Source organism: Marmota monax, unplaced genomic scaffold (genome assembly GCF_021218885.2).
Source record: "Marmota monax isolate L192 unplaced genomic scaffold, Marmota_monax_Labrador192_F-V1.1 WCK01_AAM20220418_F8-fsc00005, whole genome shotgun sequence".
In the NCBI taxonomy this organism is placed as follows: Eukaryota; Metazoa; Chordata; class Mammalia; order Rodentia; family Sciuridae; genus Marmota; species Marmota monax.
The window spans coordinates 26,875,157-26,899,966 of NW_026692254.1; the positions used below are offsets into that span (position 1 = coordinate 26,875,157).

At 45.7% G+C, this 24,810-nt stretch overlaps 1 protein-coding gene and 1 pseudogene across 1 annotated transcript; one reads left to right on the plus strand and one right to left on the minus strand.

Annotated features, from left to right (window-relative positions):
- Positions 1-24,454, plus strand: Isg20 (interferon stimulated exonuclease gene 20). The gene is made up of 4 exons (XM_046437039.2): positions 1-224; positions 491-742; positions 22,549-22,749; positions 24,234-24,454. Exons 2-4 carry the CDS (start codon positions 515-517, stop codon positions 24,348-24,350), a joined length of 546 nt encoding a protein of 181 aa, XP_046292995.1. The 5' UTR covers positions 1-224; positions 491-514; the 3' UTR covers positions 24,351-24,454.
- LOC124089134 (akirin-1-like) lies at positions 18,928-19,543 on the minus strand (annotated as a pseudogene).
- Positions 24,455-24,810: the final 356 nt, after the last annotated feature.

Consider the following 24,810-nt stretch of genomic DNA (forward strand, 5'->3'; position numbering starts at 1 on the left):
CTGACTCAGTCTGCCAGCTCCCCACCTGCCAGCAGCTGAGGAGAAGGAGTGGCCCAGCCCACATGCTGCCTCCCGCCCCTGACTTCCCTTGATAACACTAGAAACTGAAACGGGTCGGGATGCCCTGCTTGGAGTTGGAGATGAGTCACCGTTCAGAGCAACTGTAGTAGCTGCGAAGTGGCAGCAGAGAGGCAGACGTGAGCGGAGGGTGGAGAGGCAGGCAGGTAAGAAGGGGACACTGAGTGGCCACAGTGGCCTGGGAGGTGGTGAGAGGGGGCCTTCTAGTTCCCAGCCTCTTGGGCAAGATAGGGGCCTGGGACCCACAGGCCAGGGGAACTGGGCAGGGTGGCAAGAGGCCAGCTTCCTCTGTTGCCAGGTAGCTGTGGAGATAGGGCAGGGCAGATGGTGCAGGCCAGCTGGGTGGTGGCCTAGGACACCAGGAGACTTGTTGGCCCCAAGTGATAGCTCTTCCATACCCCTGCCCCTGTAGCACATCTGAGAGACCCCACGGAGCATGGCAGGCAGCCCCGAGGTCGTGGCCATGGACTGTGAGATGGTGGGGCTGGGTCCTCACCGGGAGAGTGGCCTGGCTCGCTGCAGCCTTGTGAACTTCTATGGCGTTGTGCTGTACGACAAGTTCATCCAGCCAGAGGGAGAGATCACAGATTACAGAACCCGGGTCAGCGGGATCACACCTCAGAACATGGCAAGGGCCACCCCGTTTGCCGAGGCCAGAAAAGAGGTGAGTGAATGGCCAGGAGCCAGCCAAACCAAGTGTCTGCAACCCCATCCCACTTCCCTAGCTCCTCCCCTGGCATCTGTAGTCTGTGACCCCACATTGCTGAGGAGACAAACTTGGCAGGGGTCTCCATTCTAGTCTTGAGAAGTTTCCAACCAACAGAGAACCTTAGACTCACATCTGGAAGCTGCTCACATCTGGTTCCACTTCCTAGTCTTGTGATATGGAAACTGAGTCCCACCTGACGTTCCCTACACAATGACCTGGCTACATTCCCCATTCTTTACTCTATGCCAGGCTGCCATGGATGAGCCCTGGAGGGCTGCATAGGCTCCTGTGTTGAGCCTGTTTTGGAGAAGAGATCGGAGCTCCCTGGGCTGAGAGGGGTCTTGCTCCTGATGCAACACTGGCTCACCACAGACTGTCCACTAAGTTTGAAGCTCAAGTTTGTGGTCCCAAGATTTCCCACACTCTTGCCCTTTAGTTAGTGGTAATAGCTTTTCCAGGAATGACTGTGCTCTCTGAATTACTAAAGGGAAAATAAAACTTAACCAGTGTAGGAGTTTCCCCAGGGCAAGTGAGCTCATCAGCATCTGTGGGGCTTGGGGGAATCCAGGAACACTTGACTGAGGTTTATCTCAACTGCACACATGCAGTGCATGCCAGGTTTTGGGCACTGGAGATAAGATCACAGTAACTACTATTTACTGAACACTCGCTATGCGCTGGGTGCTCTCCTGCACAGTCACCCTCTGCAAGCTTCATTGTGCACCACCAGTCCTGCCAGGTGGGCTCTCAGCCATTAACAATTCCAGAGTTCAGAGGGCCAATTTGAATCCCAGCTCTGTTGCTTACGGTAAGAGTGACCTTGGGCAAGTTATTCATCCTCTCTGTACCCACTTCCCTCATTCCTAAAAGGCATTGGGGGTGATAATAGTAGCAGCATCATGGGGTTGTGATGAAGACAAGTGCCCAAGTGAGTCCACTTGGTTCTCAGTATCTGCAGATTCCACATTGGTGGATTCAACAAACCATGGATTGAAAATTTTGGAAAGAAAATTGTAACTGTACTGAACAAATATGTACACTTTTTTTGTCCTTATTCCCTGAACAATACAGTATGACAACTATCGACAGCATTTACATTGTATTAGGTATCATAAGCTATTAGAGATGATTTCAAGGGCATGTGATGATATGTATAGATTACATGTAAATATGACACCATTTGACATAAGGAACTTGAGCTTCTGTGGATTTTGGTATCTAGAGAGGGTCCTGGAATCATTACCCCTTGGATAACAAGGGCAAACTCTACTAAAAAAAAATGTTAGCTATTATGATTGTTTAACTTTTTATTCCCTTATAATAATAGATGGGTGTCTCAACACACAACTAAATGGGTCAGGGTCACTCACTCCAAGTGAATTTGGGCTGACTAGATAAAGACACAGACACAGTAAGTAACTTTTCTTTGGGTTCAGTGACCACTCCTCAGCCAGAGCTCCCTCAAGGAGGGCAAGGCAAGCAAGAAAGAGAGGGAGCATACCTCAAACCTCAGTTTTATTGGAGAGGAGCCATTCAAATGAGGCAAGAGGTAGGGTTACAACAAACAAGTGGGTGTAATCCAACCCCACTGGGTGATGCCCACTCCTGGAGCTGCATCTCTTTTATCTGAGCAGAGGTAAGGCCCAAACGCATTGCAATGGGTGCAATACCAGTTCAGTACCTCTTTACTCAAGACTTAGAGGTGTGTACTTAGCTCCTGTCCAGAGTGGCTCCCAACATATCCCCCCTTTCTTAATATAAAAGGGAAATTGGGGAATTATATCTTCAAGTCACTGGATTCTTGGTTCGAGGTTGTCATGACTTACTATTGAGACACAAAGGGAATTAGTAGAAAACATATCATTCCAATAACATCATATAGAATGTTTCAACATATTTTTAGGATTAAAGTCATTTAATTAGCTTTGAAAGATTCATGTTATCATATTACTCTGCCAAATACTCATCAGAAGATTCTTAATCTTTTCCTAATTTTATTGGGACCATTGTGTTTGGCCATAGTAACACAGATATATTTAATTGGCATGACATTTAAGCCTTTCCTCAAACCATAAGCATCATTTGCATTATTCATTATAGTGGCTTCTAGAATGTTCGACTTAGTTCCAATTCTTTCATCAGCACTTACCAGACTGTGAAGGATCTTGGAAGTAGTTTAAGTCAAATTATTAAGAAAATTCACATGTTGTAAGTTTTAAGACATAGCCACAAAGGCTGTAATCGTAGAAAAAATGAATAATATTCAAAGTAGCCACTTCAAGGATCATGAGATCAAGAGCTTGCCCAGGTCTGGTAAATTGGCATGCACCTGTTTCAAAGCGTGAATGTTAACTTCAGCGTGCCAGCTGGCAATAGGACAAAGGAACATTGATGAAGGATCAATGCCCTTTTCCTCTATCATAACTAGTGACAAAATTAGGCAAGTTGTATTTTTTATAGGTTACAGGATATTTGATCATCCTTTCTCTTAGTTCTCACATTTAAGGAGTCTTTTAGGCCTGTCAGTAATGTAAAAATTCTGGATGCAGAAGTCAAACATCAGACATCTTTTTGGATGCCATCTGGCTGAGGGTTAAAACTTATGCACTTGTCCTTGTCAATTCTAGGAGGCTAGTCTGTAAATAACTGGCCTATATAGGAAAATTATATTTCAACAATCTTTCTATTTTGATAATTGTCCAGATATATAGTCTTAATTTCTAAGGACCAGCATGATTGGCTGGCTTAGGTTTCTCATATATTGTTTTTTTCCTCAAAAGATATTTCCAGACAGCCTGTTTACCTTAGGCTCAACATATAGGTATAACTGACCATTATAGTCAGTATAATTAATCTAGTTACATGGGTGGACTTTCTAGTCCACACTGCAAAGCACATTAAAGGTGGACCTGAGAGATGGGTACACAGGAGTCTCTTCATAATTTTTTACTTACCTGACAAGCTTGTGAAGCTGTATGGCTGTAAACTCTGCAGCTGGAAACTTAACTTCCCGTGCCAGGTTTTTCAGTCATTTCCATGATTACAGGTTTAAACTTTCCTTTGAAATCTGATTTAACTATCTAAATCATGTTCAGCAGCAGTAAGACTTTTAATATTATAAATTTAAGAAAATTTTTGAAATATTTGTATGATCCAGTATGTGCATATTGGGTCCTGTTTTCCCCCTTTCTTTATTCAATAAAATTTAATAGACCCATATTATCATTAGTTTAAGTTATAGACAATAGTACAAGTATTTAAATAATAAGAAAGGATTTATTATCTCTAGCTGGTCATAAACTTGACAAAGGTGATCTACTAGTTATGTTAAGTTTAATGTTAATGAGTTGGAAAGGAACCATGTTAAATAGAAGGTTAGCCTTTACTATGACTTGGTTTTGACTTTAACAGAATTGCCAAAAATGAAGAATATAATAAGCTGTATATAAAATTTTATAATTTGAAATTAGACCTAGATAAACTTAATTATCTTAATTTGGGATGAGGCTAGAGACAGAGTTTTAAAGTTAGAAGTGGCGGTCTTTACTAGGGGCATGAGAAAAATATAGACATCTATCCAATATAGGAAGTACACATGCTAAATAAACCTGGAGAAGATGTTTTGTTTTTCACCATTAATAAAAGATGAAATAGAGAAATTAATAGTTCTTTATTTACCAATCTATAAAAAACTATTATTATTGTTATCCAACTTAGTGTTGACCTAAGTATGGGGAGTTAGTATCTCAAATATTAATGAGTAAAAACAAGAAGTCAACAGTATGGTTTAAGACAGTGATTTAATTTAAAATTTGTATGACTTGAGCTAGCAATGACATTTTGAGGGATTTATGTCAAAATAATTTTTACATATAAAGAAACAATTGTATGAACATCTTAATGTAGCAAGAGTTGCTCTAATAATTATGTATGATTTTTGGCTTTACTAATTTTAAAAATATTGATGTATGTAGGGCATTGTCTCATATTATTAAAGTTAAGAAAAGGTCTATAATGTTAAATTTCTTATTGAAATAAGCTATTGGCTGTTGAGCTGATTTGTTTATGGCTGTCTGTCTAATATTTTAGGGATAATAATTTCCAGAGTAATTTTTCTCAGTGATAAACTGTTGACAGGGGCTAGAAGTAAGGCCCTGTTTTAATGTTTAGAAGCTTCCAAATCTGTTTATAACTTAAACGAGGAGTAAAACTTTTATCCAGGTAGCTTATTTTTCTTTGAGCTAGGATTTGCATTTTAATCTCTTTTTGTCTGTAAGGTTTTTTTAAAATTTCTTTTATTTGATATCCGTATAAATTGTGGGGTAACAGCTAAATTTGGTTTAGGATCATGCCAATTTCTGAAATCCTTTGAAATTGGGTGACCCTCTATCAATTTAGGGTGGTGTGTATTGTCTTTTTGAGTCTATGAAACAGTAGGATTTTTCTAGAGGCTTACTAAAATTATTTTTTAAGCATCTATTTACCTGTTGGATATCTGTTTTGGGGGTTGTCTGTGCTTCAGACAGACTATCAGGTTTGTCCCTATTCTGTGTTATTGGGACATGGTTAATAGAAAAATCTCCAAAATTGTTTTTTGGGTGATATTTTACCTTAAAACTTAGCTAAGTACTAGCATAATATTTCTCCAGGTGAGGTCAGACATCTGGTATAAATTTTGAAATATTACAATACATGAATTTGGATTTCTTAAAAACTCCCTGAATTTTTTCTGGCCCATATTAAGTTTGAGAGGTTCCCTTTTTATTTTCCAGTAGGCAATTTTTTAATGCTTTGTCTCATGAGTGATTGAGGCTAGATCTAACAATATATGAAAATAAGATATCTTTATTAATCTTTATATTTTCTCAGTATGTAGACTAGCTGATCCACCTTGATGTGACATGTAAATGGACAATTCGAAAGAAACCTTCAATCTCTTTTTGAGAGAAGGTCTCAAAATATCCTTATAGCTTAGAATATTATCCTTTAAATAGGTGTCTCTTATCTTTTTAAATATATATGATTAAGGTTACTTCTCAGTGTAGGGAGTAATATACAAGTCTTACCACATATTTTATGGATAATAGGTCCAGTCAGAGAACTTGCATAATACCAATGAATTTCCAACAAAGTTTGTAAGCTTCCTTGCTCAAAATCAACATATGACTTTAATTTGGAGAACATCAGCCCCAATAAAATTCTCTCCTAAATCCCATAAATATCTAACAAACAGAAGTAATATGTAGGAATTAGCAGTATAATCATAATAATCGATGTATTTATATTAATCAATTTTAATATCTAAAGAGATATTTCAAAATTGGAACTCAAGGTAATATTCAAAGATATTTATTGTTTAATCAAGGATGTGTGAATTGGATTCACTAAAAATGGTCCTTGTCTTAAACAGTAAGAATCACTAGGTAAATAATAACCTTATTTAATGAAAATAAACTTAATGTTTCAATAGGTTTTTATCGTGTCAAAATATGGACAAAATCTTGTTTCATATCAGTATAACAAAATCAGGGGGAAAAGCTGAAACATCCTAGGATTGATCTGTCCAAATACTTATAATTAGTCCAGTTATATATAAATTTGTTTCTCAATTATTTTAGTTTTCTATATCATCTGTCTAGATAACTATACAAAGATTTCTCTATTTAGGAAAATCTTTTTATCATTAAAATCCAGAATATATAAAGACCTCTTCTTTTATCCAAAGATGATTTCTTTCTCTTATGACTCTCCAATGGGTGCTTTCTCTCTGTAGAAGTATCCTTTTCTCCTTCTAAAATTCTTCCTTGGTTATATTTGGAATAACTCCTGTAAATCTTAGAATCTAAATAACTATTGTTTTTTAATAAGAAGAGATACTTAAGCCTGAGCAATGATTTAGGAATTGGAGATCATATGATGGGTCCCTTGAAATAAGTATTTTATAGTAAATTACATTTATCTTAATTATTATTTTTTTATGATGCTGGGGGTTGAACCTAGGGCCTTGAGCATGTGAGGCAAGCACTCTACCAACTCATATCCCTAGCCTTTAATTATTTTTAACTACAAAAACCAGAGCATCAGATAAATGCATGTATAAAAGGTATAAGTTATGTGTTTTCTGTTGAAGAAAATATTAGAAGCAGATAGACACATTAGTTAAACAAATAGACATATATGTTAACTATTTTATGAATTAAAGAGTATATATTAGTTAAATACTTGGAAAAATATGCATAAAGAATAAAGGTACAGCTTATAATTATGAAACCATATGGTTCTCAAAATATTTGGATCCATTTTAACTTATTTTGGATCAAGAGTGCACTTTTTATATCTCTACGACATCACACGATTTAGTGAAATTAAGATCCTTGTGTAATTTTATTTATTTTTTGTATTTATATAGTCAGAAATGAGAAGGATAAGGATTTTTTGGTCATTATGGGAACATTGTGAGAAAATTGTCTCAGGTTGCAGGCTTTTGTTCCTGTGATGAGCAAAATGTATCCTCATAATGTCCAAAAATAAAAGCAAAATACAAAGAAGCATATGTATTACAACTTTTGTCAAGGTAACATTTTTTGGTAACACAACCATAGAGACGAAAAGGAAGGAATTTAAAGGAACCTGTTGAAGGATTAAAAAAAAATCAGATTCTTTAGTTTTGAGAACAGTCAGGCTGATGGCTGCAATAAAGAAGTTTGTCAAATCAAATTGTACCTGGAAAGGAAGTATTTTGTTAGTATTGAAGATCTATGGGGGAAAGATTTTGACCAGTTATATTTGGATATATACGCAGGCTGTGCGCTGCTCAGGCAGCGGCCTGTGTGAAACAGGAAGTGCAGGTTAACAGTTGGGAGGCCAGGCCCAAAGCCCCGTTTGAGTGACAGTGGAAGAACCAATGGGAAGCCCGGGAAAAATGCGGAAGGTGGGACTCATCTGCCCTGTTGCTCTCTCCCTGTGGCTTGTGAATTTCTTTGTGTAGAAGCATGGAACCAGCCTCCAGGCGAGAGTCCCCCCTGTTGGCCTGTCTGTTCGCACATCCATTCCAAATCTCCCTGCAACCACACTGTGTGGGCACTTGGCCAGTCCTCCAGGCCATGGAGGTTGAGAAGGTGGCCCCGCCGTCGGGTTCTCAGGCCAGCCGGGTTGAGGCGGAAGCCGGGCTTGGCCCAGAAACAAGAGTGAAGCCCATGGCTGCTGCTGCGGGGCAGTTCAGCCTGGTGTGGCCTTTGGCCATTGTCTGCGCCTGTGTCCCACGTGCTTGTGTTGGTCCTGCTGGAGCAGGGCTTGGGCCCAGGGAGCGGGCAGCATGGCTGTGCCCAGGGGAATGCCCGCCCCAGCAATGAGTCGTCCTCCGCCTTCCTGTGGCCACTGGGGTCCCTCTGCAAGTGCATTGTGGACAGGTGGTCCGCCAGTTGTGGGGTCACAACCAGCAAATTGTCCTCCATCGCCTGGGGCAAGCATCTGGCTCCAGGAACCCGGGGCCAGGGTAAGCCGGCATCCTCCCTGAGCAGTGCGTAGTCCTGCTAGCATCTCAAAAACCCTTCAACCCCAAAATAAGCCGCTCTGCAGACGCTGGAGCTGGGGGCCCCAGGGCAGACCGTACTCGTCAAATTAGGGCTTTTAAAGGGCAGAATATTGCTGGTGGTGGGTCTAGTTACAGACCCTATAGGGAACAGCAGCCAGTCTTGCATCAGTCCCAGAACATCAGTTGGGTCACAGTCATTTTGATCCCGGTAGGATACGAATGCATTGAAAAGGTTCAGTATAAATTCTCCAAGTATTTTTTTTAATGTTATTTTTTAGTTGTAGTTGGGCACAATACCTTTATTTTATTGATTTATTTTTATGTGGTGCTGAGGATCGAACCCAGGGCCTCACATGTGCTAGGCGGGTCCTCTACCCTTGAGCCCCAGCCCCAGCACCCCCTAGTATTTTTTAAAAACAAGAAAAATAAAATTCACTTTTCTATAGGAATAGAATCCCCTGTATCAAGTCTCACAAAATTTTTTTCCTTCTTCTCTCTCACTCTCCAAGTGAAGATTCCTAGCATATAACCCCAAAAATCTTTACCTAATATTTTAAAATATAAAAATTCACAAACACAATTTAAAAAACCCACAAAAGCACTTTTCCCATGGGAGAAGACTGAATTTAGCAGCATATCCCATTAATCATCTTAATAATTTTTTACATTTATTTATGGTCTCTAGAATTGCTAAATAAAAATTGATTCTCTTTCTAAGATCAAAAAATTTGCTGACTTTCTTCTAATTCTCACCTTTTAGAAATCAACCCACAATGTTTAAAAAATCTATGTGCGGCCTCACTACTGGAGAGAGAAAGAAAAAACAAACCCACCGTTCTCAAAATTCATATTAGATTTCCCATATGGACCACCATTTGTTGCGACACACAACTGAACCCGTCAGGGCCACTCCAAGTGAATTTGGGCTGACTACAAGACACAGACACAGAAAGCATCTTTTCTTTGGGCTCAGTGACCACACCTCAGCCACAGCTCCCACAAGGAGGGCAAGGCAGGCAAGAAAGAGAGGGAGCACACCTCAAACCCAGGTTTATTGGGGAAGAGCCATTTAAATGAGGCAAGGGGTAGGGTTACAACAAACAAGTGGTGGGTGACGCCCACTCTTGGAGCTGCACTTCTCTTATCTGAGCAGAAGTAAGGTCCAAACGCATTGCAATGTGTGCAATACCAGTTCAGTACCTCTTTACTCAGGACTTAGAGGTGCATACATAGCTCCTGTCCAGAGTGGCTCCTGACAGATGGGGAAACTAAGGTTTGCTTAAACTAAGCATATTAATTTGCTAGGGCTACACTGTAACAAAGCATCACAAACTGGGTGGCTTAAACAACAGAAATTTATTGTCTCACAGTTCTGGAGGCTACAAGTCTAAAATCAAGGTGAAGGCTACAACGGAAAATCTACTATGGTTCTCTTCCTCACTGGTGGTATTGGCAATCTTTGATTTGTAGAAATATCACAAGACCTCTGCCTTCATGTTATTTGTTTGTTTTTGAGTTTTAATACTAGGAATTGAACCCGGGGGTGTTCTATCACTGAGCTGCACACGCTCAGCCCTTTTTATTTTTTGTTTTGAGACAGGGCCTCACTAAGTTGACCAGACTGGCCTCAAACTTGTGATCCTCCTGTGTCAGCCTCCCACTTTGCTGGGATTGCAGGCCGTGCATCACTGTGCCCGACTCTGCCTTCGGGTTCATGAGGCATTTGTGCATTTGTGCATTTTTCCCTGTTTAAATTCCTCTTTTTAAAGGATTCCTGTCACACTGCATTAGGAGCCCACCTACTCTGGCATGACCTTATCCTAAGTAACCTAGTTACAGTCAGCTCTCCATATGGGCAGGTTCTGTATCTGTGGATTCAACCAAACACAGATATTAGAAGAAAATATTTGAAAAGAAACTGTATCTGTAAACAGTCTTTTTTCCTTGTCACTTTTCTCTAAGCAACAACAATTATTGACATAGCATTTACATTGTATTAGGTGTTATTGTAATCCAGAGATGACTTACAGTCTACAGGAGGATGTGTGTAGGTGGTGTGCAAATACTATGCCATTTTCTTTAAAGGACTGGAGCCTCTGCAGATTTTGGTATCCACAGAGGGTTCTGGAACCAATCCTCCTCGATACTGAGGGACAACTGTCTATCTGCCACGACACTTGTTGTAGTCAGCTTTTTGGTTGCTGCAACCAAAAGACCCAACAAGAACAATTTTAGAGGAGGAAAAGTTTATTTGGGGCTCACAGTTTCAGAGGTCTCAGTTCATAAATGGCCGACTCCATTCGTTGGGGCCTGAGTTGAGGCAGAACATAATGGCAGGAAAGCATGGAGGAGGAAAGCAGCTGGGAACAGCACCAGGAAGCAGAGAGAGAGTCCTCTCACCATCGATAAAATATGGACCCCAAGGCATACCCTCCAAGGCGCACCTCCTCCAGCCTCACTCTGTCTGCCTACAGTTACCCCCGTTTCCTCCCTATCAGGGGATTAAATGCGTGGATTAGGCTAAGACTTTTTTAACCCAAACCTTTCACCTCTAAACTTTCTTGCATTGTCTTACACGTGAGCTTTTGGTGGACACCTAAACCCTGTTTCCAAACAAGTCACATTCTGAGCTTTTGGGGGTTAGGATTTCAACATAAAGTTGGTGGTAGAAGACACACTGCAGCCCATTACACTAAGTAATTTGCACAAGATCAGATAGCTAGAATGTGCAAGAGCTGGTCAAGATTTAAAACTCAGATTGTCGTTTTAGAGAACTCAGTGGAGTGCAGGGCTCAGTCCTGAAGTCCCTATTACAAGCTGTGAGATACTGGGTAAAATACTTACTCTCACCCTATCTGGTTTTCATTTGGAAAATGAAGGTAATCATATAGTTATGCCTCAGTATATATAGGAGATTGGTTTTAGGATCCTGAAGGATACCAAATTCTACAAATATTCAAGTCCCTTGTAAACAATGGCACAATAGCCAGGTGAGGTAGCACATGCCTATAATCCCAGTGACTTGGGAGGCTGAGGCAGGAGGATTGCAGTTTGAGGCTAGCCTCAACAGCATAGTGAGACCCTGATTCAAAAAAGGACTGGGGATTTAGCTAAGTGGTAGAGCACCTCTGATTTCAATTCCTAGTACTACAAAAAAAATAAATAAATAAAATAAAAGGGTAAAATCAATCAAAATGATAACAAAATGGCATGCTATTGGCATATAACCTACATACATCCTCTTGTATATTTTAAATAATTTCTAAAGTACTTAATTACCTCATGCAATGTAAATGCTATGTAAATAGTTGTTTTGTTTAGGGAATAATGACAGGACAAAAATCTGTACATATGAAAAAGAGAGAGAGAGAGAGGGAAGGAAGGAAGACGGGAGGGAGGGAGGGAGGAAGGAAGGAGAGAGAACAGCTCAGGCTTTGTCTTCCAGAGCTGCATTGATGGCTAGGGCAGCCACCGCCCATGTGGCCGGTGAGCACCTGATGTTTGGCTGGTCTGAACTGAGATGTGCTGTAAGTGTAAAATCCACTCTGGATTTTGTACACTTGTACTGGAAACAAGAACCACAAAATACTTTGATCAATTTTTTTATTGTTTATATATTGAAATGATCATATTTTTGCTATATTGGTTAAACAAAACATCGAAATTAATATCACCTGTCTCATTTTACTTTTTTAATATGCCTATTATGATTTAAAAAGACATCTGTGGCTTGCACTGTATTGCTATTGGACAACGCTGCTCTGGAAGTACTAAGAGGATACTGGGGAGCCCAGCTTGTCAAGATGATTCTAGAAAGACTCCATGAGATCAGTGGCATTTGAAAAGGATGGCACAGAGTGTGTGCCGTCAGTTTTAGAGGCTATAGGGAACCACTGAAGATTCTGAGCAAGTGAAGGGCCTGGCAGGACAAGGACCAGTTTCAAGAAAATTAGGATAGGGGTGGTGTGGGAGGTAGACAGGGGTGAGGAAAGGGTCTACAAACAGGAGAAGCACCAGAGGCCCCAGGGACAGTTCCAGGGTCCGAGTCTTCCATGGTGGACAAAGGATTGGAGACCAAGAGGCGTTTGAAGGAGGAGACCACAGCAGAGTCCCCGGGAAGGGGAGCATAGTACAAAGAGGTGGAGATGTGTTCAGGTGCTGGTGGGAGTCCCTGGGACACTGCAAGGAGCCTCTGCCCTGTGATCCCTGTTGAGCAGTCAGGGGCAATGGTATGTCCCCAGCCTCCCTCCCCATCAAAGGGGCGGAAAGAGTTGGAAGAACCCAGAACAGAATAAAGAAATGCCTCTCGCATTCCCTGACCTGGACATCAAGGCCTAAAACCTGTCATTCCCTGGGCACCCTTGAGTGCTGGCCTGGGAGTCAGGATACCATCTTGGTCTGGGCTGTAGACCACGGTCATCTAACCTGTTTCTCAGACACCAAGCCAAAGCCAGGTTTTGTGTACCTGACACAGAGGTCTGCCCAGATTGGTCACTGGACAGGTCTCTGGAGCCACAGTGGCTTCACAGTTTCTGCCCTGTCACTTCCCATTTTGTGTGACCTTGGGCAAATTCTCCAATGCTTCTGGACCTCAGTCCCTGCCTCTTCTCCAACCTCATGTAGGTTGGATACAATGACATGAGCTGTGGTCCCAAGTGCAGTGGCTCCTGGCTGGTTGCTGTTCACTACATGTGACTGCTACAGAGAAGGGCAGAAACCCAGAGCTGGCGGCCAGTCCCCTCCCGACTCCCCTTGAGAATGCTGGCCTTGTTTTCTGCCTGCTTCCTCTGGTCTGCTCACCCCGTCACTCCTGCTCTGCTGCCAGAGAAACTTCTCGAAGCCTGGCTCAGCTCATAGCCACTGCCATTCACACACCTCCCTTGGCTCCCATCACCTGGCGGCCACCCAGCATCAAGGCTCCCCAGGGCCCCACCCACCTCACTCTGCTGCCTGCTGCGCAGCTCAGTGCTGCTCACCCCGAGCTTCGGCCAAACCCAGCCCCCCGTCCTCCATTCTTGCTCCCAGAAATGTCAGCTCCAGGTGAGAGGAGTCCTTTATGATGCTCTCCCACCCTGCCCCTCTCCCTGCCCATGGGACCCCTGCAGTGGGGGTCTCTCACCTCCCTTGCTGCTGCCCACGCACCTCTTAGCCTCCCTGTCCACTCTTATCTATCTAGAGCCACAGCTCTTGCTGTATTTGCCTGCATCCAAATGGGATGCTGTGCTTGGCACTCAGAAGGGCCCCTGAGAATATCTGTGGGATGGGAGTTAAACTGATTTTCAAAAACAGAAGTTCTGGCCGTCATGTGCAATAAGGTTGCCTCTGCCCAGGTATTCAGTTTTGCTCTCTACGCTTTTGTTGAGTCATAGCAATACTTACACAGCCACGGGAAGCATCCTTTCTTTAGACTTGACTGGACATGAGTACAATTTCAACTCTGCCACCTGACTGCTCCGTGTCTTTTGGCTTGTTGCTCACCCTCTCTGTGTTCCCCTCTGTGCAATAAGAATGATGCATTAGCACAGGTGTATCTAGCACCATGTCCCAGGCACAGCTCTGTGCATTTTCCACATACCACTTTCTTTATTTCCCACAACACGGTGGGAGGGAGTTACCTAGGATCATCCCCATTTTTCAGATAAGGAAACTGAGGTGCAAGGCTGAGTCTACTGTCCACTGTGAAGCAGAGATTTTAATTCTGGCTCCAGAGTTGGAGCTCTGCCGTTCGAATCTCAAGTTCAACGATTGCCAGTGCCTTCTATAAATGTGAAGTGCCCGACATCTGTAGGGGACAGGATCCAGTATGGCCTGTGAGTGAAGAGGTGGTGCCAGGTCATGGCCATCAAGGGCACCTGTGAGACAGCCAAGGCCCCTGAGGTGGCTTGATCTACCTCATCGTCATGTTTCAATCCCAGACAGATCAGGCATGCGGGTGCCAAACCGTGCTGGGACACCCCAGATGGCAGAAGCTTAAAGTCCCTTTCAACCCCCACAGGCTCCTCTCAGGCGAATCCAGGGCTGGCCAGGCAACCAGGAAAGCTCTGGGGTACCCCTGAGCCCCTCTCCCTAAGTGGGACCCCTGCAAGATCTTCTTGCTTCTTTGTTTTTTTGTAATGGGATTGTCACTATTATAGTGTAAAGAAATTGTTCTTGCCGTCTGTGGTGGGGCACGTCTGCAATCTCAGCAACTCAGCAAGACCCTGTCTCAAAAAATAAAAAGGGCCAGGGATGTAGCTCAGTGCTAGAGCACCCCTGGGTTCAATCCCTAGTCCCCACCCCACCAAAAAAAACCAGAAAGCAATAAAAAGGAAAGTGTTCCTTATCTTCAGACATCGCTAGGTCCAGCCATCATCCAGAGCAGGGGTTCTCAATGAGGTGGGGTTTTGCTCCCCATGGCTAACTGAGGGATTCTGGGACCACTCTGGTTGGCTCCACGTGGGAAGTGGGGGCTGCTACTGACATCTGGTAGTGAAGGCCAAGGATGCTGCTGGACAGCCCCCTCCCCTGCCACACACAGCAAGGATGTATCTGGTCCTGATTGTTTCTGGTGCTGAGGTTGAGAACCCCGATCTATAGAGAGCCCTAGAAATCAGGAGACTGAGGTTCAGAGAGGAGCGGGGACTGGTCTAAGGACACACAGGAAGCTGTGATACAAGACAGTGCTCAGACTCAGGCTCCCATCTGGCAGGTTAATCTTATTCTTTTAAACTAACAGTAATTTTTCATTTTCATTTTTTCCAGTACTGGGGATGGAACCCAGTGGTGTTCTATCACTGAACTCTATCCCAGCTTTTTAAATTTTTTATTTTGAAACAGTGTCTCATTGAGTTGCTTGAGGGTCTTGCTAAATTGTTGAGGCTGGCCTCGAATTTGTGATCCTCCTGCGTCAGCCTCTCAAGTAGCTGGGGTTACAGGCATATGCCACTGTGCTCGGCATTATCTAACAGTAATTTTTAATAGATTGTAAAGCACAAAAGTGATTTAATACTTTTTATGCCAACTGGGCATGATGAGCGGCACTTACCCTGGGGCTTAGGAGGGAATCTCACAAGGGGAGGACTTGGTGGCTTGTGAAGGGGGAGTGAGCTCAGTAACAGTGACTTTTGCATGGGTCAGGGTGTCCTGCTGGGGCTCTGCCACCTGCTGGGGCTCTCTGGGGCTTGACAGATGGAGGAAGAAGACCTCATTGTCCAGGTTAGTCCCAGGGTAAGTGGCACGAACTGAGGGCAGGGGAACTGGGCAGCTTGGCAGCCAGGAGAGCATGAATGGACACGGGAACTACAGACGGGAAGGCTGAGTCTTCAAGAGGCCACAGGCTCCTGCAGAGGTCTCCAGACTTGTCTGCAAAGATTGCCAGACTTGGCAGTAGGAAGTACCCCCTGGAACAGCAGCCACCAACCCTTCCCCGGGGACAGTGATGCAGACAGTGTGGCCCAGGGATTGGGATGGCTTGGGTCAGGCCCGTCTGGGGAATGCTTGGAAGGAGCGTGTAACCACAGAGGGGGTACAAGGCAGATAGCAGAACGCGGCCTGTCACTCCCTGGCCATGTGGCTTGGATATACACCCCTCTGCACCCCGTCGCCACTGGGTCAGATGACGGGCAAGCCCTGTCTCATGGGGTCTGTTATTCCTGATTCCAGAAATCCTCAGTGAATGCCATTATGGGCCTGGATGTGCTCTTTGTCCCAAGCACTCAGTAGTGGTAATAATAACAACGACAATAAAAATGACAGTGTTAGGTGGATTCAGATACTGCATCTCAGCTTTCCACTTATAAGCTGTTTGACTTGGACAAGCCCCTTAACCTCTCTGATCCTCACCTCCTTCCTGGAATGAAGAATAATCTTGCTGAGGATGCTTGTGGTTAGTTAAGCAAAGTGCTGGCACAGTGCCTGGCTGATAAGAAGAGATCAACAAATGTCCCTTACCCCACTGCACTTCAGTTCTTTCCAGGAATTTGAGAGTCTCCACTCCCTGTGTTTGGCAGTGAAGTCTGGCATTCCTGCCTTGTGACAGGTCTGACCTGCTGGTGGACCCCTCCCCCAATCCTTCTCTGGGCTCTAGCTGGTCACCTCACCTCATCCCTCCCTAGTCCAGCCTTAGGAAATCACAGAACCCTGGCTGCTTACAAATGGAAAATCTGAGGACCAGAGAGGATTCCTAACATCCTGAAGCCACACAGCAAGTCTGGCCCTCTGTCCCTGACCAGGTCCCAGCATGGTTGTGCAGAGAATCATAGGTATCTCTCTACACGCTAGACTGTTTTCTTCTTCTTTTTCTTCCTTCTTCTGCTTATCTCACCCCTCTTATTTTGTGGCTTGGATATACACCCCTCATGATGATTTCCATGGTGCCAGCGAACCCGCCCCCCACACACACCCAGTCCAACCAGGGGGGACTCTGGGTCCAGGAAGTGATGAATTTCCCAGGAATCCACATCACCATGACTTGGTCCTCTTATGTCTGGGACTGGCTGTAGCTGTCTCTGGGATAGACACGATTTCCTTCTGGGCTTTGTGTGAACTGGGCCTGAGCCAAGCTGCTAGACGGGAAAACAGGCCACATTGTTCAGCAACATAAAGGATGTCAGCAAGCAAAAGCAGTGACCTCAGCCACCCGGCCGGCAGCATCCCCCTCTGCGGATTCCGGATTCCGGTGCCGCCCCATTCCCCCCACAGGATTCCCCTCCAGCGCTGCTTTGAGGTCTTATGGGTCCCAGAGTCGTCTTTGAAAGCCTCACGGTGACCTCCAGACCAGCAGCGTCATATCTGGCCAGTGCAGAATCCAGGCCCTGCCCAGACCCCCTGAATGTCAGCCTGTACAGTGGGCCCTCTGCTCCCGGTGCCATGCCTGTGGACTCAACCAACCATGCGTGGAAAATAATTGGGAAAAAAAAATCGTGTCTGTACTGAACCTGAACAGACTCATTCTTCTTGTCCTGCTTGCCTAACAATATGGCATGACAACTTTTAAAAAAAATAGCTTAAGTATTTTATTTGCAACTAAGCTTGTTAACACTATAGAATGAAAATGTGCAAGGAATAATGTTGCAGTTTTTGATTAGATTTAAGTCAGACATTCATTAATAAGGAATCTTCAAATGTGAATATTCCAGAAATTTCTCTAAGCCATATGATCAGAACAACTGTCTCTGAATATTACCTTACTTTGGAAGGCACTGGCATACATTTGAATTAAACTCAAAAATTTTCAAAATAAGCCATAATTTAAAAAAATGATTCCATGTTCAAACTAAAACGACTTTAATAGAACTTTCCTTTCCAGAAATAATAATAAGGAAATAAGGCATTTTTTAAAAATGTGGTCCTGAACAAGTCACAGTCAAAAAATAAATGTATACTTAACTCCTCCTCCTCAAAACAGGGGCTACTTTCTGCTCTGCAGCCTTGGAAACAAGGTGAAGAACAGCCTATAAGCAAATTCGGGTGTGGGGTTGCCAAAACAAAGCTCAAGCAGTTGAACATGGACACCTCAGAAGAATTTGGGGGAACCTGACCAAAGAATCTGAATTGTATTTTTAATAACTGATACAAAGATGAAGTGGTTCCTCCCAAGTGTTGGTGCTGCTGGGGCCTGGCCCAGTCCCTTGCTCACCTATACTCTGCTCCTGAGCAAACCCCAGTGCTTCTGCTCCAGGAGAGACTTGTCTCCTTTTAGAGGCTCAGTGTTCAGGGAGGTCTTTGATTATATAAATGAGGTGAGCGCCGACTCCATGGGGTATTTTAAGGCTTGGAGTCAAAGATTTTTTTTTTTTTTCCTAACATGACTAGGTAGAGTCCATGTGTCAATGGCCTGTCTCTTGTTCTTACCTCACATTTGTAGATCTAGGACTGCAGATCTTTGCTATATCATCATAATCACATTTAATGTCCATCCTAACTTATGATTTATATTCTGTGCCTGGAAACAGTCCCTGTATTTAACAATAATACCTACACATAAAACAATCCACTGTTACAACTTAGGTCACGAAACATCAATGATTAGTCTACAGACCAAGCAAATGTTTTTCTTTCTTTCTTTCTTTCTTTTTTTTTTTTTTTTGGTGATGCTGGGGATTGAATCCAGGGCCTTGTGCATACCAGGTAAGCACTCTACTGACTGAGCTATATCCCCAGCCCCACAAGCAAGTGTTTTTAACTATAATTGTTGTGCATCAAATTCACAGCCAGAATCCCGGAGTTCAAAACAAATTTTTTTTTGCACAATACAAATAAAAACTTAAAATACACATACACACATATACACACTCTCTCACACACACTTCTTACAGAACTGTGCTTGGGGAAACTCCATTTGTTGAGTGCCACTGAAGGCATATTTTGCTAAACTGCTGCTCCAGGTATTTTTGTTTGGAAACTCTGTCCCAGTAGGGCACAGCTGTTTATTGGATGAGCAGAAAAGAAAGATATGCTTGTGGCAACCAGAAAGGTGTTTCAAGTTGTATAAAACGGACCTGCAGAAACGTTCAAGTGTTCTCAGGATGCAAAGTTTTGGAGCTGAAATGTGACATCAAGCCAGTTGCAAAATGTACAGGGCCATCTCTTGAGGTCAAACCTGGTGCGCAGATAATGCAAGAAAGCTTCAGGAGACCCAGCTTATGGGTCTTGTTCCGTGTCTCCGCATAATCGGATCATGTGTGAATTCACAAAAGATTCCTACTGCCATGCTAGTTTGGTACTGAGGATTTGCTCATACTCCTCCCGTATTTTATCTCCCTAGTCTTTTAAAAGCCTCTCGCATATTATTCCAAGTTGTCAAGGGCGAAGGCGGGCTGGTCCTTCTTCATCAGGAGGACCTGGGCATCAGTGCTGTGAGTGCTGGGAGGGAGGCCGGCCTTCTGAAGTGCGAGCTGCATTCTGACTGAGAACGACTTCTAAACGTCTCCACCTCTGATGACCACTATATTCTTGCTTTATGTTCTGAAGATTGCTCTGGAGTCGGAAGGCGCCGCTCGCCGCTGGGCGGGGCGAGCGCTGTAGATTCCGCGGCTCCGCGTCCTAAGGGCCTGGGCCGGGGGGGGCGGGGCGGGGCCGGGGGCCGGGGCGGGGCCCAGCACCGCGCTCCGGGGAACCTGGGCTCAGCAGCGCCGCCTGAGCTCCAGGGGCCGCGTCAGCGTTGCTCCGCACGTCAAGCCGCTGAGGGGCCAGGGGCCAGGGACCAGGGACCAGCATGACAACTTTTGACCCAGCATTTCCATTGTATTAGCTGTTAGGATTTAGAGGCAATTTCGCGGACACGGGAGGGTGTACGTAGGCTGTTTGCAAACACTGCCTCATTTTAAATGAGGGACTCGAGCATCCTCAGGTTCTGTATCTATGAGAGTCCTGGAGCCACTCTCCTACAGCTACCAAGGGACGACTTTATTGTAGTGACAATCCACAGGTGACTCCCAAGTTCTCCAGTTGAAGCGGCACCGGCATGGCCCAGGAGCAATGCTCTGGCCTGCTTTGCATAGTCCCCCAAGTTGAGTCCCCTCCTCTGTCCAGAGGAGACTCCAACAGAGTCATGTGAACAGCAGAGTGGGCTGGTGACAGTAAATGGGCAGGCCTGCTTCTAATTATCACTGTAGACAAGTCATGAGCTGTCTGAGCCTGGGCTTCCTGTGGTCACCAAGAGAGTATGTTTATAAAGGAACTCCATGGTGTCCCCAGTCACTAGCCAGCTAGCAGGAGAAGTAGGAGGTGGGAAGGTGTCAGACCCACGAGGTACCCTCTTGGGGCACAGGCTAAGCTGGGGGGCTCCATACAGAGAAAAGATGAAAGGTGAAAGAACTGTCCACACTGGGTCTGAAGAGCCAGAGCTGCCCTTCAGCCCCGTTGATACAGCCACCTTCTGCTCTTAGGTCTCCTTTGCCATCCTCTCCAATGCAGCCACATTGGACAGCCAACCTGGTATGGCTGGAGCCCTGCAGGCTGTCCACATGGGAGAGGAGGCTGGAGGAGAGGTTTGGACACTTGCACAGGACATGGACTGGGGTGCTCTTAGGGCCATCCCTGCCCTGGCAGCTGGGCCACTGGGCTGTTGGAGGCCTGGAGCATGCCTGCTTGATCTTCTCACTGTGACGGTGACAAGCAGGTGCCTGGCTCTGCCACTATCTAGCTGTGCACTGTGCTAGTTCTCTAATGGTGCTTAGCAAGTCACCCAACACTGAGTGGTTCAAACAGTGTCCATATTTATTTCTCTCATGCACCTGCAATCAACCTGGGGAGAGCAGGGCAGGAATGGCATAGTGAAGGCAGGGGCTAGAGTTTCAGGAAAGTTTGTTCAGGGGAACTGTCTGTTGACAATGCTGGGGTTCCCTGGGCATGTCTCTGTATAGCCTCTCCCTATCCATGGTGTCTCTAGCATGGTGGCTTCTGGGTGGCTGAACTTACATTCCTTACTCTCAGGATTCTGCTGGGAGTGATGGTGCCTGCTTGTCATCCCAGCAACTAGGGAGGCTGGAACAAGTGGACAAGTGGATCACAAGCTCAAGGTCAGCCTGGGCAATTTAGTAAGGTCCTGACTCAAAACAATAAATAAAAAGGGCTGAGTTCATAGCATAGTCGTAGAGCACCCCTGGATTCAATCCACAGAATTGGGAAAAAAAAAAAAGGCCCTCAGGATTTCAGCTCCAGAGCAGAAGTCACATGGGCAGCCAGATGCGAGGGGATTTAGAGTTCATCTTTTTGAGAGGAGAGTTTAAACTAATTTAAAAATCATCAGAGGAACTTTGGGCAAATGCCTTCAAATCTCTATGCTCCCATTCTTTGTTTGTTTTGTTTTTGTTTTTTCATTTGTAAAACTCAGATAAATGCAGCACCCCTCCTGGATGAGCAGCTTTCTCTGGCTGATGAACAAAGCCATCAACTTCATGGTTCAAAACAACACAAATTTATTAGCTCACAGTTTTGCAGTTCCAAAGTCCAACGTGGGTTTCCCTGGGATAAAATTAAGGTGCCCAGGGCTGGAGTCCTCGGGACTCTGGGGGAGAAGCCACTTCCTTGCCCTTTCCAGCTTCCAGAGGCTGCCTGACACCTCTTGGTCCCTTCCTCCATCCTCAAGGCCAGCAACGTGCGAGTTCTTCTTAGAAGGAATCTCGCTGATCTCCACAATAAGGATTTTTCCATTGTGTTGGTCCCACCTGGATAATTCAAAAGTTTTCCTTTTTTAAAAGTCATATGATTAGAGATCTAAGTTCTACCCATGATTTTAATTCCTTGCCAAAGCCCGGCTGGCTGGGCAAAATAACGTGTGTGTGTGTGTGTGTGTGTGTGTGTGTGACGAGCAACTTGTGTAGATTGATACAGCAGGAGTAGGAGCCGTTTATTGTAGGACAGGAGTGGTATTTATACATTCCACACAGCTTATCTTAATTAGCATAAACTAGATACATCAGTCAACCAATAAGGAATCTCCACATTCAATGGCTTGCTTTTGTTACTTCTCAAACCACTCCCTCTGGCATTTTGCCAGGCACCATCCAGACTTGTTTACAGACTCTAACATTTCTCTGGCAAAATGCCAGGAGCCATCCTGACTTGTTTACAGACTCTAACAATTCCTTTTGCCGTGGAACATATTTTCAGATTCTGGGGATTAGGGCATACCTATCTTTGGGAGGCCATTATTCTACCTGCCACAGTAGGGTTGTTGAGGATATCAAAAGATGTGACCATTGAGCATGGTGGCGCTTGTCTGTTATCCCAGCAACCCAGGAGGCTGAGGCAGGAGGATCAAATGTTAGAGGTCAGCCTCAGCAATTTAGTAAGACCCTCAGCAACTTAATGAGGCCCTGTCTCATAATTTTAAAAAAGGACTGGGGATGTGGCTCAGTGGTAAACTGCCTCTGGGTTCCATCCCCAGTGGGTGCACATGCACACACACACATGCACACACACACACACACAAAAGTGATCTAGGTGATACATCTTGATATATGCCAGCACATGGGAAATAGTAAATACCAGCCACTGCCCTTATGCATCTGAGCCACTGAACAAGTCCCTTTGGCACTGCCTGGCATGGCATATAACAAGGGACCTGGTCCAATCTCTTCCTAGATATGTTTGAAGCTCAGAGAGGGATGATGATTTGCCCAAGGTCACACAGCAAGTGGAGGTAGGGCTGCTCCCTGCCAGCCCCCTAACTGTAGCAAGTTGCCCCCCATCTACCTGGAGGACCCAGGATGAATAAGTGTGGGGCCTGTGTCTTCCTGGGTAGATCCTGTCGATCCTGAAAGGCAAGCTGGTGGTGGGTCATGACCTGAAGCATGACTTCAAGGCCCTGAAGGAGGACATGAGCAGCTACACCATCTATGACACATCCACAGACAGGCTGCTGTGGCACGAGGCCAAGTTGGACCACTGCATGCGGGTCTCCCTGCGGGTGCTGAGCGAACGTCTCCTCCACAGGCTCATCCAGGTGAGGACTCCTCCTGCTCCTCAGGGTGGGGCCACCCAGGACAAGCCAGGCAGCCTGTCTGAGGCGTTGCTCCAAGGGCTGGGCCTCTCCGTCCAGGACTGTGGACAGGATGGCTTCAGTACAAATATTTACCCCCAAGACTCTGTTCCCTCTACTCCTGAGAGGTGTGTGCTTGTGAGAGGGGGGGAGTGTTTTGTTTGGGCTTCCGGAAGCAAGGATGGGGTTGCCAGAGTTTGACTTGAGAGGTGGCCTGGGAGGTGCTGGGAGATTGCGAATGAGGCAGGGGCGGGGGGGTACCCAACAGGCATTTGCTTTTGCTGGTTCAAATCAAGCCAGTTTCCCTGTGGGCAACGAAGCTTATGCCACCACAGAACTCTGGGAAATGGTGTCAGGCCATCACCTCTGATGTACCCCAGGGTGGGGTTCAGGAGTTGGGGTACTTACCCCCCAGTTCCCATCAGGCATTGCTCCAATTCCCCAGCCTTTCTGGCTGGTGGGCAAAGCTGGCCCCAGCAAAGCCAGCAGGTGAAGCCACTCGGATGTGGGGTGGGAATTCCTGGAGGGAGGGGCTCAGGGAGACCGCCAGATGCTAACAGCCAGCTGCGCACCCTGGGGCCCTCCATCCAGGTCAGCAACTCTTTATGGAGCACATACTCCTTGCCAGATGCAAGGGACGCAGGGGTGAGCAAGACCTGGCTCTGTCCCAGAGGCACCCTTGGTTGGAGGGGAGGTGGCACCGAGCCCAATCATCAGCCCACAATTCGAGGAACACCCGGTGGAAGGAAGAACAGTCCTCTGGGAGCAGGAAGGAAGGGTGGGACTGGCCGGCCAGAGACCAGGTGTGGACAGAGTTGGATGAGTCCTAGTCTCAGAGAACAGGAGCGTAGGGCGTGAACCAGGCCCGAGATGGAGACTGCTTGGCTGGCTGTGGGAGCACAGAGCCCTCGCCCTCCTTGCAGGAATTGGGTTGGAAGCAGGGGTGGGCTTCTCATTAGCTCCATGGCACCCAAGGACCAACCCTGGTGGCTCTGGCTGGCAGAGGGGTGCCGTCCACATGTGGGTATTAGGTGTACTCTGTGGATCTCTGCGCACCTGCTCCGGTGCCACGCACTGTGCCTGTCAGTCTGAACCTGACCCTAACCCCGTCTCAGGCTCTGTCTGCTTGTCCCTGGGCTCATGAAGCCTGGTTGTTCCCCAGACTCAGCCAGCTCCCGCCTGCACCGATGCCTCCTCTCCCCCACCAGATGTTAGGTGGTAGGGCATAGCCTGATTCTCAGGATGCTGGGTTTTGTCTTGGAATGCCTGGGCCTAGTGCCCGGTGACTCCAGAGGGTGAAGCCAGGCCAGTTCCTGTCACCCACTGACACTCTTCCAAACCCAGGGAGTCAGAGGCTCAGGGAGACTCACCACAGATCACCCCAGGAATTGGGATGTTGGGGTGTGACACTGGGACCCCAAGTCCTCACTGTGTGCCTCTGTCTTCAGAACAACCATCTGGGACACAGCTCAGTGGAAGATGCGCGGGCAGCGATGGAACTCTACAAGATCTCCCAGGGAATCCGAGCTCGCAAAGGGTTGCCCCGAGTGGCTGTGCCATACTGAAGCTCCACCAGTCCCCTCCCCAGAGGCTTTCTTATCTTCAAGATGGCATCTCTTGCTTTTGGAAAATGCATCTTTGGCAGTAAAATGGCTGTATATTTTGTCTATTCCATGAGTGGATCCTGTTCTTTCTCGCGTCTCTCTGAGCCAGGTTAACTGTGCCAGGACCCAGGCTGGGCGCTGTTCGGAGGGAATGAAGACACGTGTCCTGCATGTGGACAAGGGTCAAAATCCGTCATACTTTCAATCCTGGGTATCAAGAAGCCACCTGGGAATCTAAGTGACCTGTGCCTCAGTGGATTCCTCTACTCCCTATTCCCATTCAGTTTGTAAGTAGAGGGGTAGCATTCTTTCCTGAGGTGGCACGCTGCTCAGGGATCCAGGATCCGCCTGTCTCATCTGGAGACTAGATCCACAGCTTTGAAGCAAAGGTTCCATGAGTGCTAAGGGTGCCACCCTGCGT

What these genes read in the sequence shown, in the direction of transcription:
- Isg20 (XM_046437039.2), top strand. Translation starts at nt 515, where the DNA reads ATGGCAGGCAGCCCCGAGGTCGTGGCCATGGACTGTGAGATGGTGGGG. An exon ending in TTGCCGAGGCCAGAAAAGAG is followed by an intron (nt 743 to 22,548) that starts GTGAGTGAATGG and finishes CTTCCTGGGTAG; the next exon opens with ATCCTGTCGATCCTGAAAGG. An exon ending in TCCTCCACAGGCTCATCCAG is followed by an intron (nt 22,750 to 24,233) that starts GTGAGGACTCCT and finishes CTCTGTCTTCAG; the next exon opens with AACAACCATCTGGGACACAG.